The 19,419-nt window shown below is 40.7% G+C and overlaps 1 protein-coding gene across 1 annotated transcript in view; it reads left to right on the top strand.

The window, feature by feature from the left end:
- The first annotated feature begins 13,526 nt into the window (after window positions 1-13,526).
- The window catches only part of NSMAF (neutral sphingomyelinase activation associated factor), a 73,329-nt gene continuing 67,436 nt past the window's right edge, over window positions 13,527-19,419 (top strand). The window contains exon 1 of the mRNA XM_029959373.1: window positions 13,527-13,607. Within this exon, the coding sequence (XP_029815233.1) occupies window positions 13,527-13,607 (81 nt within the window). The remainder of the gene's footprint in view (window positions 13,608-19,419) is intronic.

Raw genomic sequence — 19,419 nt, forward strand, 5'->3', positions numbered from 1 at the left:
ACTGGAAGGTAAAACACACTCTTACCACCTTCCTCAGGCTTTTGAGACCTCATCCCACCCTGAACTACCATATCCAAGTGTCTGCCTTTTTTTTTCATCCAGTCCTGTAAACATGGCAGATCCAGAGTGATCTCTTTCTGTGCGCTGGGAAAATGGAGCAGGTAAAAATCCTTATTTTGCACACACCGTGAGAAGTAGTTAAGAGTTGTTATGTAGTCCATACAGGAGTTACTTCCCTGAACTCCCATCAATAGGTAGGAATAGACAGGTGTAGTTACAGATATAGGTATAGATAGAGACAGAAAGATGAGATAGACAGACAGACAGACAGATATATAACCATTGCCCTTTTAATTATTTATCTGGTATTTTCAAGTCCTTTTGCATTGAAATGAAATATTTTTTGGTGAGTATAGCAGCATACCGGCAGTGCTGCAGGAGATGCTGAGCACCTCGGAGAACACAAGGTTCTTTGTGTCAGGTCTCACAGACAGCATTTGCTTTCCTTTGCAAAGTCATGTATTTTATTATTACCCAGCAGCACATTAAATCGCAACTCAAATGTAGCTCTTACTCCACCAACAAGAGGACAAGTGAGAACAATGACTTGTAACATTTCAGAGTCTGTCACAGTTACTGCCTAATTAGAGAAACCCACTAGCAAATGTGCATCTGCATGGATCCTGCAACTGTCATCATTTCACATTCTATTAAGGGCTTGCTGCGATAGACACTTTACGAAGAAATTTTGTTCAGGCTAATACCAAGCTGGCAATCATGTAATTGGCCAGAAAATAAAAGAGGAGAGAGGAGGAAAAAAAAAAAAAGAGGGAGAGGAAGGGTAAAAGAAATGGAAACCTACCTATTTGGAAAACAAGCTGTGTGCAAAAATCCACAGTATATTGCAGAGAAGATCCTTACCGTCTGACAATTGTGTGTTTACGAGTCTGAGCATAATTGCTCTGATGGGCTGTCAAGGAAAAGATTAATTTGGCAAAGATTAGTATTGACTTGCTGTTTATTAAGGCTTTTAAACAGCTGTATCTGGCAACATTCCTATAAGTGCCTGTCATGTCTGAAAATCAGGCTCACACCCGGGTGCTTGCCAGCTGTTGCTAAACAATCTTACCACTTAGAGTATCTTTCTCCAGGCCAAACAGCAAGAGCAAAGTATTGCCAAATCAGCCTCTTTCATCCTGTCACTTTTCAGGGGATCTGAGGGCTCAGCTATCAGTTGATGGCTGAGTGGCTGAGCTGATGGCAACTGCCAGGAGGGTAGTTAGGGAGGTGCTACACCAACCTGTCCCCCATGCCAATGAGAGGGTGCTGCTGTTAGTCACCTCACTGACATGGAAAACCACAGCTTGCAACTGGTGTAATGCAAAGGGGTTTTAAACCCCTTAACACCTGCAATCTAAGTTGGGTAGGAGGCAGAACTCGAGACTGAGTGGCTCATCCCCTCAGGCTCTGATGGATGAAGCCAACAGGCTAGGAGGGTGTGTGACAGTACAATACAGCATTAATCTTTATAAAATGAGCCAACATTTTCTTCCATGATTTTTTTCACAGACTGCTGATAAACAAAAGTCATAAAAAACAGGCACACGAAATACCCTGGGTCAGTGGAAACCTGTAAAAGCAAAGATGTCAGCTGTTATTTTTTTACATTACTTAAAACATTTCAGCTGGCATTGCAGGCTTTAGGAGCAAGCTCAGAAACAAATAATACCAATGGAAAGAAGGATAAACGGCTGCAGCTAAATGCCAATACAAATAGCCATGTGTTACAATTAAAGTTGATTTGGCCTTTCAAATAGAAGTTTGATTTTCTGGGATTAATCTCGACCTTTTCAAGTTGCATCAGGCTGAAATAAGTTGTCAGAACAGATGTGAATTTTGTTTGCAGAGAACAATTGTAATCCAGTAACCCTTAGAACATCAGTGCTTTCCAGACCTCCAGCCAGCTGAGCAGTGAGGATGTGAACGGCAGACACCGAGCTCACGCAGCAGGCAGAACCAGAGAACTCATGGCCATGTCCAGAGGCTGGATGTTTAGGTCATAAAATTTCAAACTGGAAACAAAATGCTTTTCCTTTTAACTCTGAATTTACCAAACCACAGTGTATATACACAATGACTTAAAAAGAAATAAAATGTTGGATCGAGGATAGATGTCTTTGTAAAACATGTTCTTTAGCTAAATCAAACATACGAGTAGGTGATCTTCCACATACCACTGTTTCACAGAAGGCTGGGCACACATTTTGTAATGTGGAAGTCTCTGAAGGCTCCAAGAATCACACATTTCAGATGCTGTTCTAAACTAGTTTTCTAAGAAGTTCTGCCTTACAATCTGCCTGGCTCCAATGCTTTCAAAAAAAAAAAAAAAAAAGACAAAGAAAACCTCTAGTGAACATTCAGGTTTCTCATACTTTGATACATAGACTCAGAAACTTCCCAGCTCTATGCACAGCATATGTGGTGACCTTGGTGCTCTCAAAGTGCCAAGTTTCAGTAGAAAGTAAAAAAAGCCCAAAACCTTTCCAATATGGGCTGGGGGTGGGGTCACGGGGCCTATTCACCTTACTGTGCTAGCAAAGTACCTGTGGAAGCATAAGCCCTCTGCAGACACAAAGCCTGCAAGTTGCTTTTGTAATACTGACTTTCTTCACAATGAAACACCTGGATCCATGTTTGTGCCATCAACACAGTCATATTGTTAAATACTGAAGATGCAAGAAAGATTTTTCCTGCTGTCTGTATAGCACAGCTTAGATAGCAACATGAAGATTCAAAGTTCATTCAAAAACATGTCACCACTTGAATAAATAAGGCCAATGCCCTAATTAGCAGAGGAAGCCTTCATGTTTTGCTCAGAGTTCGAATTAATGAGCTGAGCCTCTCCACTCCTCTGGCATACAAGCGTGTGCTACATGGTTTTGTTAAAGAGATGAATATGAAAGGAGGTAAGTGATGTGCCCAGGGACACAGAGTAATTTAGAGGAAAGGTAGCTGAGATCTGAGAGTTTTGAATAACAGTCTTCTGCTTTAGTCATAACTAAAGTTCAAAAACTGTGAAGAGATGCTCAGAGCCACGAGGCCAACTTTAACTTAGGTGAGATTTTACGAACAATAAACAGGGAGAATTTGCCAGGTTTTATTTGTCTTTAGCAGTCTTCCACTTTCAAGTCATATGTGGACAGCTGAGTGCTGTTTTCAAACTTAACTCTAAATTAACTCTAAAAAGATTAAAATAACAAGAGAGAGATGTCTGAGTAATCTCTGGTCCTAGGTTCCTGGAATCTTTGATTAAAATTTCAAAGCTCGTGAGATTGGAATTTTGATGATACTGTTCATATCCCTCAAACTTCTTTATTTCTCTTTTTTTTTTTTTTTTCAGAATTTCTCCCTAGAACTCAGTGAAGCCTTTTACCTGTCTTTCTGCATCAGAGTTAACTAAGCACCATACATACACATATATCTACCACAAAGGAGACTGATAGGACCCACAAGGAGAGAGTCATGACAGCTGAATGGGACTGTGCTGCATCTGTCTGCAGCAGAGGCTGTCTTCTGCACACAGGTTGAAACCAGTCACACAATGAACTCCTGGCAGGAAAGTTGTGCTTCTGCAGTACATGGGTAATAAATTTTCAAGGCTTAGTATTTAAAAACCCTCAATAGAGAATTGTTTGAGGATAATTTGAACTAAAGTCAGAAACAGGCTATCCTATCTTCTTGTGCTGTTGTCACTTTTAGACTGGGAAGGAATCTGACTCTAGAGGTGGCAGCCTTTCCAGAAGTGACCCCAACACAAGGAAAGCATTGACATACTGGAGTGAATCCAGAGGGGGCCACCACGATGGTTAGGGACCAGAACACAGGGTACAGGAGGAGGGCTGAGACTGCTGCATCTGGTTAGTCTCAAGGACAGAAGTTCCTACTGCAGTCTGTGACTGCCCAGTCATTCTTTATAGAGAAGACCTCTTTCAGGAAGCATACAAGAAGGACAGGAGACAACAGACACAAGTTAAAATAAGGGAGGTTCTGATTGTATGTTAGGGGAAAAAAATCACTGGAGGGCAGGTTGAAAACACTGAAACAGGACCCCAGAGAGCATGTGGGATTTCCTTCCTTGCAAGCACTTAAAGCTGAACTGGCTAGCCCTGAAAAACTCAGAAATTTCTAAGTTGTACCATCTTTGCCTGTGGGGATAGGGTAGACCAGGAAACCTCCAGAGACCCCTTCCAATCTAGGGTAGTCTGGGATTCTGTTTCACACAAAATCCCCTATACGTGGGATAGAAAGAAAGCTCAGCAGATCATGGTTGTTTGGCCTCAAATTGTGAAAGGGAGAGAGAAAGTCTCTTTTTGGTTACTTCCTATTACAGACATCATGTGCTACAGTAAATTGTGCTATTTTAAACTGAGGTTTTGCTGTCTGGTTTTACATGTACAGAAAAAGCAAAAGTGAACATCATTCGTATCTGAGTTTCCTGTAGAGGTTTATTTAAGGGAGGAAAAAGAACTTCCAAGCAAATCATAAATGCTAATCCACTGATCGCTTTTCTGAAATGAATTTAGATTGCATTACTGGGAGCATGACTTTTATGCAAAGACAAGCAGGAGTATATTGGTTGCCAAAGCAAAGCTGACTGGTTAAACCTTGGAGTCTGGGGAGTAAGGCCACAGATAGATGAAGGAAAACATACAGTTTTACTTTTTTACATTTTTTTAACATATAGCACTCAGAATAAGTCTCCGTGGGCTTCAATACGTGACTTTACATTTTAATGCATTTCCTCTGCCAGATGGTTTAGATAAAAACCTATTAGTTTCATTCGTGCAAATAGTTTCATACAAAAAATGTCTATTTTTAACATTTTTGCCTCAAGGTTTGGATATAATTTTGTTTTTTTCAGAAGTGGAAAAGTTTTTGCTGGTGTCTAATATTTTAACCATCTTCATTCCTACTATTAAATAAGATTCATATCAGAATACAGCTGATGAGTCCTCTAAAAGAACGTACATCCAAAAAAGTGCATTAAAATTGCTTTGTAATTTGATTTCTGCATCTTTTCACACAACCTTTATGTGTTTGCAATTTTTCATGAGCTCAGTTATGATTATTTCAATGTTGCAGAAGTAGTGTGTATGTTCTGTCAAATATAATGATGCAAATCCTTAATCTTCCATTTTTTTTCTTGTCTTGATGTCATTACTTTGGAGACTGCATTGAGTGTGAGAAAACTGGAGAGGTTTCACTACTTCAAGCTCTAATTGCCAATACACGTAAAATCCACTCCCATTTCTGGAGATAGGCAATTCCCCCTAGCAATGAAATTAGTGTGGCTCTATATGCACATGCTGAGGGGAGGTTAAGAGGGCATACCTGAGCAGTTTTAAATCTATGAGGTCTTCCTTTATTATTCAAAGAGATCATTTAGGACCAAGTGAAGAAGGACACAGAAAACATCAGAATTTCTTCATTAACATGGTCATCATGGTTGGTCCAGAACAGACACTATCTGCCATTTTCTCTCATTTCAGCAGAGCTCTCCAGGTGCTCAGGGGTGTCCAGCACTCAGCCCATTGGTCATACAGAACATTAGGACCTGGTCTAGCACCTGATGAAGGCACACTTTTGGGAACATGATCTCCTTGCCCTCCCTTTGCAGCCAGACGAGAAGCAGTAGCACCTCCATGGTCCATATTATGTAGGAAAAAATACTCTTTCCTTTACCTGATTCTCTACAACACTTGGAGATCCTAAATACCTATGTCTACATTACACTGGGAAGTAATTTTGCCTAGTAGGAGTTGATGAGCTGGTTGAAGACGTGTAATGAAGCTACAACAGCTCCACTGCATGAATTTCAGGGCTTTCATATAGGACTAAATTTACTATCTTCCCCTGCACTGCACCTCATCACCTGTAACTCAGAAATCCACACACCAGAAATTAGGTGGCTGAACTCATATTTAGACCTTGACAGGTATTTAGCAAGCTAAATGCACTCACTGTTAACACAGAGATTTAAAAGCAACAAATAATCCTTATATGGGTGTTCCTGGATTGGGCATTTCAGGAACTGTGCCAGAAAAAAATGTTGGCAAGTAACTATGAGAAGAAAGAAGGTAAGGGAGTCAGAAGCAAGAAAAAAAGGGGTGAAAGAAAGGATATAACATCCCCATCATCTCCAAGATGCGGATTTCTGCAGTATCACATTCTGTCGGACATTCAGAGAGCCTGAGCATATGTAAATAGAAACTACTCCGAGGAACAAAACTCTCCATGCAATAAGGGGATTTACAGTCATGAGTATGGGTTTACACCACAGGGGCAATACATTGACAGACTGTGACTTCATATATACATCACTGTATTATTATAGCTGTTAGGATGTTCAGGAGGTTGTAATTAGTGAGCATTAGGGTGTGTAAGCCCCCTGCGTGGTGCTGCCAAAGCTAATCCATGTCAGTGCCTGCAGGCAATGGTGGAAAATAAAACATTTCAATGAAGAGCACCAGGAAAATCTAAGCCAGGCCAGCCACAAGCCCCTGTGATATGAAACAAAAGCAAACATAATCCATGGATCAGAAATAACTGCTGCTCCAAGACTCATTTTTATGGTGCACCTCCTGAATCAAGATAAAAAGCTTGACAGGAAAATGGCAAATGGGCATGTTGTCATGTCTGCATTTTTTCCTCACAAAATAATCCAAACAGATATCATAACTTACAGCCATGGGCTGTAGCTGGGACAGAGGTGTTTGCATCCATGAACACTGAGAGTTGGACGCTCTGCACCAGAGCGATTGTTACACCAGGAGTAGGTAACTGTCCCATCTGATGGTCCTCCATGGACTATGAGGTGTGGATCCATTTGCCAAGGTCAAAAGTTAGTGAACTCCTTTTGCCATTGATGACCCTCAGCCTTCCAGCAGGCAAAGGTTTCACTTTATTTCCTTTTAGGTCAGTCTGTCTCTTCCTTGGCAGCCCTGCACCACCATAACAGCTTGGCCCTGCTGCCTGCCCTCACAGAGATCAGCCCAGGAGCACAGCAGACACCTACACTATAGAAGATACCTCTCACAGGCTGGTAAGGACTCTAATAATTGCCTTTTAGGGAATTTCCACACACAAAATGCTGCATCAGCATAGCAGCAGGTGGATGGGCAAAGTTACTGAGCTACCTCTTCATTTATTGTTTTCCTCCAGCCGTTTCCTGATCTTATCTCCACTCTCTGTGCTTTGATTTCATCAGCTGGGTCATCAGCCTTTGAAGCTGGGTCATCAGCCATTGCCAACTATTTCAGTCACACCTGAAAAATTAACCATTGTGTGACATGTAAAACATCTGAAATTGCATAAGAACCTTCTCCATGGCTGGCATTGTATGGAATTGTATTCCAATCCTATGGAATTGTGTTCAAATTGTATGGAAGTTTTTCAGCACATTGCTTTGGGTGAGCAGACCTTCCCTTCCCCCTTTGCTCTAAGGAAAGGAACTCTCATCATAGCAGCAAAAAATCATTACTATGATTTTGTCATAATGAACGTTTGCACCAGGGAAATAGATTCTAAAAGAACAATGTGCATCCAGTTAGGGAAAATGGACCCAAACCATGACCTGTGTGCTCTCAGAAGCACTATGACTTGAATTACAATGAACTATTAATGAATAAGCTGTATATCAAGAAACAACCAGTTCATCTCTCTAAACATCAGGCTCATGGTGCATATTTGCAAACAGAAAAAAATGGAATTTGTCTTACGAATAGTCTGTTATAATTGCTTTACCTGCATTGGTTACTTTTCAAATGGTTTCTTTTGTCTTGTTTGGGAAAAGAAATTGATCTTGGGATTTTTATGCCCTTCCCAAGAAAGTCTTGAGAGACACAGACAAGTCAAGAAGCCTAAGTAGGTGTTCCTCCAGTAAGACCAGATTTTCTACCACCAAGATTAAAGGGACTTTTGCCATTGATTTGAATACAACTGAATAAAAAAGCAGAAAACCAATATAGATTGCAGAAATACATGAGTGAAGCCAAGCACAGAATGATGTTGAATGAATGCCTTGATTCCATGCTATGCTGTTTTTCCAAAGAGAAACTGATAAAATAGGTAAAGGTGCAGAAGCACACAGTTAAAATGAATTGAGCTGTGTTTCAAGAGAGAGCTGAACTTCCCCTTTGTCCTCAAAACAGAATCTTCTTTCCTTGTCCTCATACAAGCCAGAGATTTAATTTGCCTCACACAAAAGAAGCACTCCCAAAGGAATAAGCATCTAATTTGCAATATGATGTGAATGTTCCACCTTCTTTGGGCCATGCAGAGAACCTGCTTCTCTCCCAAGGACCCTGCTGCAGCAAAATGTCCATAGGGATTCAAAAATTACAGCCTGTGATGACTTCTGGGTATGAGGAAGTCTGGCCTGATCAGTGGTAAAAAAAGCCACAGGCAATCCTACTCCAACCCATCTTTGGGATTTAAAGGCTATAGCAGCACTGCCAAATAACTTATTTCACCAGTTCAGTCTTGAGCCCTGACATCTAAGTTGCTTAAGTGGTATCTCACTCATGGGCTCTTTCTTGGAATCATAGAATCATTGAATATTTGGTGTTTTATAAGTCATCTAGTCTAACTCCCCTGCAACGGGCAGGACATCTTTTGCTAGATCAGGTTGCTCAAGGCTCCATCCAACTTGACCTTGAATGTTTCCAGAGATGGGGCATCTACCCCCTCTCCAGGCAACATGTTCCAGTCTTTTACCACTTTCATGCTAAAAAACTTCTTCTTTATATCTAATCTATATTGGCCCTCCTTCAGTTTAAAACCATTACCCACTGTCTTATCACAACAGGCCCTGCTGAAAAGTCTGCATCCACTTTTCTTATAAGCCCCTGTTAAGTTCTGAAAAGTCACAATAAGGTCTCCTCAGAGCTGTCGGTGTCATTGATAAAGACATTAAATGGCATTGGTCCCAATAAGGACCCCTGAGGAACACCACTCCCTCTGGGCATTTCCTATTACCCTCCAGATGCAACTGTCCAACAAATTCTTCATCCCTCAAACAGTCCATCCATCAAATTCATGTGTCTGCAATTTAGAGAGGAGGATGTTGTGGGGGACAATGTCTAAGTCCTTACAGAAGTCTGGGTAGATGACATCTGTAGCCCTTTCCTTGTCCACTGCGGTAGTCACTCCATCATAGAAGGACACCGGGTTGGTCAGGCAGGACTTGCCCTTGGTGAAGTCAAAAGTTCCTCTTCACTCCAGGCCTATGTGTGGTTTCAAGCTCATTTCCCTATGGAAACCCCTTAGTTTTGTCCATGGGAATGGACAAGACAGCACCAACCCTACACAGTATTCCACCACTATCACCACAATGACCATCACCTCTAATGATCCTGCTCCCATGCCCACACATAGCCTATCTTTCCTGCCATATGTTCCAATGCATCATAAGATCTTCATCAAGGGTTGTGAGAAAAAAAAGCTCTTCATGCAAACTGATCTGTGTGTTGTGGCTCCAGGGTAGGATGGGAGCACGAGGATCCCTGGGCCGAGGGCTGCACGGTGCAGATAGAGCCAGATTACTCGAGGAGTCTGGGCCTGGGGGGGACAGGGGGCTGGACCACACTAAACAGCTTAGGTCTAGGGACCCAGAGTGGTTCCCTGTGGTGTGTGCCTTCAGCCACAGCATAGCTAAATAGACACATCCATCCCTTGCACCTTTCCTGTACCTCACACAGAGTCTCACTGGGACCAGATATCCCTGTAGACACACTGGCCAGCACCAGAAGCAAGGCATCAGCCATACAGCAGTGCTGGGATTTGCATATTGTGCAGAAAAGAGACTACTGAAATTGTTCTTTCTTATCCAGTTATTCCTAGATCACTGCCTCTTCTGAAGTTGTATGTACACATGAGAGGAAAGGAGTTTTAATTTCAATTTTGAGTTTACAAGCTATCTTTCCGAGACAGTATAAATAATTTTGTAAGCGCAATACCACCTTTTTAATGTAGGTTGTGCCAAACATATTGTGCCAGCTAAAGTAAACTCTAGATGGAATAAAATAAAACAGCTAATGGGAGAACATAATAGAGAAACAGGAAGGCTAAGCATTTGACAATTTCCCAGTGCTAAGTATTATTATCAGTAGTACTATATTCAGCCATGTGAATTATCATCCCAAGTAATGCTTCATCTTTATAATATGAAAAAGGCCACATTTGAAAACTCTGATGAACATAAATTATGCAGCTTATAAGTAACTTCAGATGTATGTTTTGTTTCATTTTGTGACTCATGGCTACGGTAGTATCTCAATTGCAAAGCACTGGAGAGTCTGCTGTATTCCAACCAGGAATGAACCAGTTCTGCAAGTGACAAATGGAATGAGGTAGGCAAGGAGGACAGCCACAGCTGGAGCTGATTGAGAGGTGAAGAGCTTTGCTACTAAGTCAGAATCCTGTTATTATCTATAGTTGTTTGAATAAAAGTAGGAAAATTCATACTCCTTGGGGATGGAGCAAGCTATCTGAACACCAGACAGGCATGGATAGAGTGGTCTGAGAAGATGCTTGGGAGCAGTGACTATCACTCACTTAGGAGTGAAATCAGTGTCTTAGTTGTTGCCCACAGCTGAGTACCACAGCATACAACCCAGAGCGATACTCTCCTGATGGTGGGTTTCTTTTCAGCCTTCATATCTAGGACGGGTGACACTACCACAGGCCTTTTCTATCTTCAAGTCATGGAGACATAGTCCAAAGTCAAACAGTCTTTTTCAATACAGAATGAGATAGAGAAGCAGCTCCACAGAGTGTCCTACTGTCACGGAGCAACACATTACCACAATATCAGAGAGATGGTCAGAATTTGCCTTTATTATTGGAATTAATATTTATATCACCGGAGTGCTGAGATTTCCCAGCCAAGATTGGAACTTGACAGACACATGATAAAATGCATCCTTCACCTACAGAGGTCCCCAACTAAAACATCAGGACAGATAAAAAGGAGGAAAGAGACAGGTACACAAGGAGGTTAATGGTTGGCCAGTGGTTTTACAGCAGAGCACTGGCAGGGCTGGAGAGCTGGCAGGTGCTGCGCTGCCCTCCTGGCCCCACCGACCACCCCACAGCTGCAAGGGCTCACAGATATCCAGTCTACTTGAGACCTGCACAGGCCCCAGCACCTCCTTGTTATGTTGCTGATACAAACTGAGAGATTTTATTTTTTCCCACTCGCACTAGAGGAAAAATATCTCAGTAATCATTAAGAGTGTAAAGAAAGATCCACCATCAGATAACACGTGTGCACTGGCTTTGTTTATTGTAAACCCACAAGGAGTCACATGCCATTTTGGTTTTAATTTTGTCCAGATTGGAAAAATCATTCTTTCCAAAGCTTACCACAAAAGTAAAAGATAACCATATGGGGTATTATCGAGGCAGGTCAAATTTTTATCCAAAGTTGAGTAAACTCCTAGAATTGATAAAATCTTGCAGCCAGACTTCATTTGATGTGAGAAAGCATTTGTGGGAGGGAAGCATCTGTTCATTACAACTCATGGGTTTAATTGTATAGCTCTTATCACCCAATGATGTTTTCATACTTACCACAGACACTACCGGATGTCTAACTTCGAAGAAAGAGAATATTGCAGTCTTGAGTTACTTGTTTCAAAATGGAAGATGGTTTCAAATAACCTAGTTTTCTTCTGAGAAAAGGGAAAGGAGAAAAATCTGATGAGTGGTGACTCTTATATGAGTTAAACTGATACCTTGGAGAGTAACAGACTGTTTTGAAAGACCATAGAGCTCCAGTGAGTTAGTTATTACTCTGCCTAGGGCTTATAGGAACTAGCATGATTCCTTTTTCCCTGGAGAGGAAGACTCACCTTTTTGCCTAACTTAAAAGTAGAATAAGCAAACCAAAACAATTTCCTATTTCTCTTGAAAAAGCAACTTGGAGCTTAGAAACAAAAGTAAATTCAGAGCGAGAGGTAAAAAGTAGTAGGAATACAGAAAATAAATAAGAAAGGAGGTGATGAGGGGTGATGATATCAGAGGGATTTTGTCCATTCTTTCTTGCAGTGATGTCCTCAATGCCTGTCACCTCTCCCCTTATGCTCTGCTCCCAAACACAGGCCTGTGGTTTGAGTTCTCTTTTCCACTTAAAGCCTTCAACATTAGAAAATGAAAAAAAGGATCACCAAATTCTCTTCAAATTGCTTTTCCTACTTTCCCATGAAAAAACAAATAATCACTGCAGGGTTGAAGTAGTCCTCTCAGTGTGAGTTTAATTAATTTAAGCAAGAGAGTCTCCAGGAACTGAGTCATAATTCCCATCAAAAACACTGTAGTAAGTAGCCCCATAGCTATAAAGGGGGGATTTTTTTCATTACTGTTTCAATTTCAACACTTTAGAAATCCTTTTTGTACTTCAACCATGACTCAGCTGATTTAGGTACTTTAATTCCTTCTTTCTTCCTTCTTGCTTTCCGTATTGTTCTATATTGTCCAACAATACGGACATGAAATTCATGCTGTCAAAGATGAGAGGTAATCTCTGATAGCTACTTGAAAGCTCAAGTTCAAAACAATCTTGTGGCACAAAGGGCTGCTTGTTCTTGTTCTGTGGATTTATACTCAATACTGGTCATATGCCAAGGAGTTTACCAAGATGTTTATTTCCCCACATATGGCCATCTCACTGTGCCAATCTATTGAACTACACTCAAGAGTAGCCTTCCGCTGCACTTCAGTGACATATTGTATTGAAAAAAATAAGCAGACACATTGCGATGACATCTGAGGATTTCTTCTCCGTAATGCTCTAAGAAGCTTAAGTTCCAAAAACTGTTTGTTTATCCAAACCCTCATTATCACAGACACTGAGAATTAGGTGGTTCAATATCTCTTCCTTTTTTTTTTTTTTTTAATTGGAAACCCCTTTATTTGACTTGCTGTGGTCAAGGCAGTAAGAGCTCTGAATGTTCAGCTCCTTTTGGTGACTCTCCTGTGCTCACAGTTCTGCTGCTCCTGTCTGGTCCCAGAGATGCCTTTTTTTGCTCCCCTGCAGGAAGACGGTGCCCCTGGCTCCCCATGTCCCTTTCAGCCCCTGCTGCAGGTAGTGAGCTGGACAGAGTACACACAGGCTGATCTGGGGAACTTTTTCTCCTCTTTCCTTTCCAGGATTAGTTTACCCTCAACCTTACTTCGTTGGTCAATTTTTAAGCTGCCCTGCCTAACGTTACTGTAAATCCTTTAGATTTTGGACCCAAGGAAGAAATTCTCTGAAATCTACTGAGTATCCACTGTATTCAACATGTTCTGTTGAGATACTGCTGTTATTTTTCTCTTTTCTCTGTCCTCTGAGTAAAACAGGGCTGAGTGTCCCACATATGCTGACACTGTCCCTACCATAGAGCCCCATGACTGCAGCTGTGCCCCTTCCCCTCCCAGACCCAGCTCCTGCTAAACAAAATTTCTTGCTGCTGGAACGGTCAAAGATGGGTGTACTTAAGATAAAGCAAACCCTTCATTCACCTAGTGGCCCTGACTGCAGTGGTACTTTTGAGCTCACAATTAAAGTAAGCTCCCCAAATTAGAATTTAAGATCTCGTGCTCCTTCACTTCTTCACATTTCCTTTCCTTCCCTGACTGGCATCACTAACAGGGCTTTGCCACAACTCATCTGATTCTGTGTCATTTCAGATCTTTATTAAATCCAAGCAGCTGTAGTAATATTAGGTTATGTTTAAACTGTTCAAATTTAAAAAGAAAAATAATCAGGTAATATAAAAATGAAGCTTCAAATACTGGCTTTTAGCTGGCTGCAACTTAATTAAAGTATGTTTTCCTATAGCTGTTAACCATGCAAAAAATGTACAGCATATCAAGATACTCATTTAAGCAGAAAAAGAGAAGACAGAAGAGTTTGTAAATGTCCCCTACAGCCAAAGCCATGTGGAAAATTTCTGTAGGAAATTTCATTTTCAGTTCTTTGGAATTTTTAGTTTTTTCTTATGCAGATTTTGTTGGTTTTAATTTCATTTCATTTCTTGGTATGGTTGGATTTTTTAAAATAATTTTTTTTTTAAAGTTGTGTTATTTGATTTGCAAAAGTTATTGACTCTTTGGACATAAACTTCCTAAGTTAAGGGGGATTTTTGTGGTGCCCACCCTTTCCTTACCTCATCTGAACGCTGCCCTTGCAAAATACTTTATTACAAGTTTTTTATGTGTAGTCTGACATTTTCGGTCATAACCTCAGAATTTAAACTTAGAGAACATTTTTCAGAGTGCTTTTTCTACCTTCTACTTTTCCTTGAAGAGTGAGTAATGCGGTTCCTTACTTACCATTCTCGGTTCCCAAAGAAAGAGGGCAAAAGTTGTGCTTGGGAAACTTTTCCTGTACTTCCCATCAAAGGGCAAAGTCCAATGGTCACGAACTGATGGTCACCTAAATGATGTACATCATTTATTTCAGGAACTGTGCTGTCTGACAGGCAGTGCCTTCACTCCATCTGAAAACCTATCTCCTGGCAGCATAAAGAAGCCCTTCACTCCTCACTGCTAATACTTCAGGGAATAAATCCACAGATCTACTACACAAATCTGTTTCTTCATGCTTTTCCAAGATGTAATGCAAATGAAAAACCAGTCCCCCCAGCAGCTACTTATAAACACTAACTGGAAGCACAGGGAAGCAGTTTTCCTCCTGACATTTAAAGCCACTTTCAGCATTGGGAAAGAACAGCAGGGGAGTAGCCATTGGCACCATTGTTATACAGTCAAGGTACCAATACTCCCCCCCAGAGATTAATAATTATATTCTTCTGTATTAAAATAACAGTAAAAACTATCATATCAAATAATAAAGGTAAACATGGAGCTAATCAGAAAGGAGATTTAGGAGTTACAGTATAATTCCCCCAAAGCCCCAGCCTAATTAGTGAAGAAGATAAACTGGTTGACAGATTGCACAGCTAGAAAAACATAAAGCAAAGAAGGTTATAATATTTATTATTACTGTATAAGACAGTGATTAGACCCCCAACCTATGTACAGATCTAATCACCATCCCCTGGAAAGGATAATAGCCAGCCCTGTGAGTCTAGTTTGACAAATTAATCCAAGCCTCATCCAAATAAAGAGATTTGTAGTTTTCAATGAAAAATTAACTCCCTGGCTGTGCGGTGGGAACATCGCCACATGCACTAATGGCTTTGTTACCAAGAGACAGTGCTGCACTATGTCTGTGCTCAAGGGCCTGTCAAACAGCACATGGTTTGGTGTTGCAGCAAGGAAAAAGAACTAATGTAAAAATTTGCGTATTTGTCAAGTATTAGTCATCATAGGACATAAAACCTAATCCCAGCATGTAGATGGTAGTCTACAAAGTGCAAGTTGACAAAACTCCTCATTCGCTATTCCTTGGCCTTCTTGAAGGACATCCATGTATCTCCAGAAGATTAGAGTGAGGAAATTACTCACACCAAGTATCCCACAGTGTAGAAAACAAAAATCACACAGAACAGATTTTGTTAGTTATTTGTACTGTGGTGTAGCAATCTGACAACAACATGAGAAAGAAGCAACACGATTAGTAAGTGAGACCTCTCATGGACACCTATGTTTTGTCCATAAAAAGGAAGAGTGTGTGGAGGTTGAGGAAATTAGGAAGCTTCAGAAAACTGCTGGAACAAAGAGTAAAACTGGAGCAAAGGATCCACCCAGCAAAACACAGTGGGGAAAGGGCAGGCCTGAATTTTTTTTCTGCGTAATGAAGTAGGTTTGCTGGTTTGTGTTCTACAAGGATCTAAGGATTTCAAGCCCTTCTGTATATTTGAGGAAATGTCATGGCTATTTATTTCCACACCGTGGTCAGCATGGTCTTCCCTTGCAGAATATTAACAAATGTTGTCCATATTATAGTCTTTACTTTTTTCACCTGAACAGTACAAATACTACATGCTGATACATCAAGCAAGCACAATTTCTGCTACTGTGCTTTTAATGAGATGTAGAGGATGACTGAGGCTACAAAGCTCAGCAGTTTGCCAAGTATGTCTAGACTTCTGAAATGAAAGCCTTCATGTGGAGTTAGGCGTGTAAGCACTCAGTGCAATCAAAGGGCAAGATAGGTGTCTCAGAACAGCTTCCAAAGCAGTTAGCAATTTGAGAAAATTCAGGTAGTTACTAGGAGAAGCTGAGGACAGAGGTGGGCCTGAAGTCCTGCCCATCTCCATCCCTGTGACATGTGGTTCTGTCCTGCCAGGAGACATTCCCTGACTCCCCTGGGTTTTCTCCAAACCACTGTCTCAAAGGACTCAGGAGGGACCAATTCCTCTTCTCAGGTGACAGCAGCAGCAGCAACCTGCTTTCCAGAAAGTGGAAAACCTGACTTCATTTTCTGCTGCTTCCGAAGAGGACACCAAGCCATTGTTACACCCCGAGGCACAATGTCCCTACCACAGGACTAAGTGGAGACAGTGCCCTTGAAGGGAAGCTCTGACTCTGAAGAAATATTTGTGTAAAGCATGCAGGTACCTTTAGGATTAGATGGTATTATCATAGTATCTGACTGCTGTGTTGAACTTGGAAATTAGGCTGGACTGCAATCTAACCCAATTTTCTACCTACATCTAATCTTCCCTTCCCAAACTGTCCAAAAATCAGTGTAATCTTCCTTTCAATTTTCAGGAGGAATGCTTTTTACAGTTTTGGCCAAAGAGCAGAACTTTTCAAGAGATTCCTTCCCACCCTTCTGAGATTAAAGCATTTACTAAAGCAATGTGGTGTGTTTGCCATCCTTTGTGCCTGTATCTAAGTGATATAGAGAAGCAACACTATGTTGTTGTCTAGTGTCTTTTCAACAGCTGGGCTTTACAACAGTGCAGACAAATAGCTGAGGAGAATTCAGGCTATGAACACAATATTCAGAGAACAGAAATCACAAAAGAATCTTCTTTTATTCCAACAGCTGTTTCCCTGAAATTCATATTTGATGGGGCTAGATAACTAGCACCAAGTCCTTAATCTAATTGCTAAAAACACTATTATGCTTGTCCTGTACAAAGATTATATGTGGTGATAAACAGATCCAGACACTGAGAGCAGAAAATAAATCAAAGTGAAGAAGATTTAAAGGTAGGGTTTCATCCCAGAAAGGGTTTGTTCACTGACTTTAAATCATCTCCCAAGCTTTGGTTAGGTTTGAGAAAAGTTACCAGGAAAAGTGTTGTCAAGTCACTAAGTCTAATAAGGACATCTAAGACCCATTGGTGCACTCAGAGTGCACTCTGATAAATATGAAGTAAGTGTTCCGTTGTGTAAGGTTATTTTGCTTTTAGGCTGTCTAAATAAGGCTGCCTCTGGTGCTACTAACCAAATAGACCTTAGTGTGCTATCCACAGTCCTGCTAAAGAACTATACTAAAGAAACTCACATAGTCTTGTTCAACTAGGCTGAAAGATCATGTAGAGAGAAGATACCATTATGATCACTTAGCCTGCTTTCCTGCCTGTGTGGTACAAGACTATTTGATTTACAGTCCAGTGCAGCTGCAGGTGCAGTCCTGAGTGCCGAGTCATGAGCAGATGGCATAGGAGATGACTCCGGTACTAATTACTTATCCCATGAAAACATAACAGCTCCTGGCTCTGAGAGGCTGTCTGTGTGCAGGAGAAGGTGGGTTTTCCACTCCTGCCAAAAAGTAAAATAAATACACCATATTGGAAGAATGCTGGGGCTAGGATTTGACTCAGAGATCAGCATTTAGATGTTGACCTTCGGACTTCATTCTGCTAGTTCCTACCTGTAATGAAAAACACTTTAAAGACATCTGATCTTAACTTAGATACTTCTAAATGACTTCACCATAGACTTTGGCAAACAAAGTCTTTAACTAACACAGAGCTTGTGCGTCCTCAATTTCTCAACGCTGGGTATTTTCACGCATCTATATCCAGATTAAAGAATCCCCTATTCTAACCTATATTCCCCTTGCAGTTATTTGTAGTCTGTGATCAAATGCATCCTCCTAACTGCTCCATGTTGAGCTGAACAGACAGAGCTCTTGCATTCCATCTCTTTCTCTCCAAGGTATGTTTACTTGTCCTTTTGCATCTGTCATGACTGTTCCCTGAAACCTCTCCAAATTACAGTCATTTCCCTCAAGCTGCAGAGAAAACATTAGCACGAGATTGCAGTAACAGTCAAATTCATACTAAATGAAGAGGGAATATATTTTTTTAGCTCTGTTTACAGTCCAAGGATCACAACAGCACTGCAGCCCACTGCCACACAATATGCGCTTATACTGAGCTGAATTATTTCTTCACTACTTGGTGACTCCCTTTGCACAAAGGCGGCTAACAAGAGCGACATTATGTGTGATTGTCTGAAAACAAAACTTTGCTTACACTGAGCAGCTCACTCCTTCCTCTTCATCACTCACCTTTTCCCACAGTCTCCCTGACATCTGCAAAACCAATCAGCAATAAGAGCCATGAAATGTTTCCAGATCTGCCCCCATCAGGAAGAAATAACTCTGCCCAACATGTTCACCACAGTTGCAAGGACTGCCTAGTAAGTTTTCTGTCAGTTATATGTGCCATGCTACTTTTTATCATTTCAACTTTCACTCTAGATGCTGTGCTGGACTTTGTCAAAAACTTCTAGAAGTCAAGCACCATTATGCTTATCACCCAACTTCTCTGAAAAAAACCTATCAGGTTGGTCAGACAGGATCTGTTTTCCATTTGTGCATGTGAAATGATGTTAACTAGATTAGTACCATATTAGCATTTTAAAGAAACCATAGCACAGAACTCTATTAGCACTTAGGTTTGCTTATTCTCTATCAGTTGTTTATTATTTGCAGGGGAAGGGGCTGATAGGCCTGTAATTGCCTAGACTGTTACCTCTTACCTATTAAAATACAGTGGTAAGCTTTAAAAATGTCTAATGGAGTTTTTTTAGTGCTTCAAGACTGGCTAAATTTCAGCATTAATGTTCATTGAGTTCCTTTGCCAGCTCTGGGTACAGGATGACCAGATTGCTGGTTTAAAACTACCTTCTTTCACAGCTGTTCTTTAGCATATTCTTCAGTTACAACTGGAGAGTACATATCTAACATTAACATCTTCTACACTATGTCCTGTACATACATACAAAGAGAAATTTTTTCCTTTTTTTAACAGTATTATTGTACTGTCATAATTTAACATTTTTGCATTTCAGAAAGAATAATGTTATTCTTTAATTTATGATTGTTTCAAAAATCCACACTTATGATTAATATTTATTGCTAGCAATTTTTCCTTTATCTCAATACATAGAGGGACAATTTTAATCCTTTCTTTAAACAAGTTTGACTGAGTTAGGCTTTTCTTTTTC

This window comes from Manacus vitellinus, unplaced genomic scaffold (genome assembly GCF_001715985.3).
Source record: "Manacus vitellinus isolate BGI_N305 unplaced genomic scaffold, ASM171598v3 scaffold_1_pilon, whole genome shotgun sequence".
Classification (NCBI taxonomy): domain Eukaryota; kingdom Metazoa; phylum Chordata; class Aves; order Passeriformes; family Pipridae; genus Manacus; species Manacus vitellinus.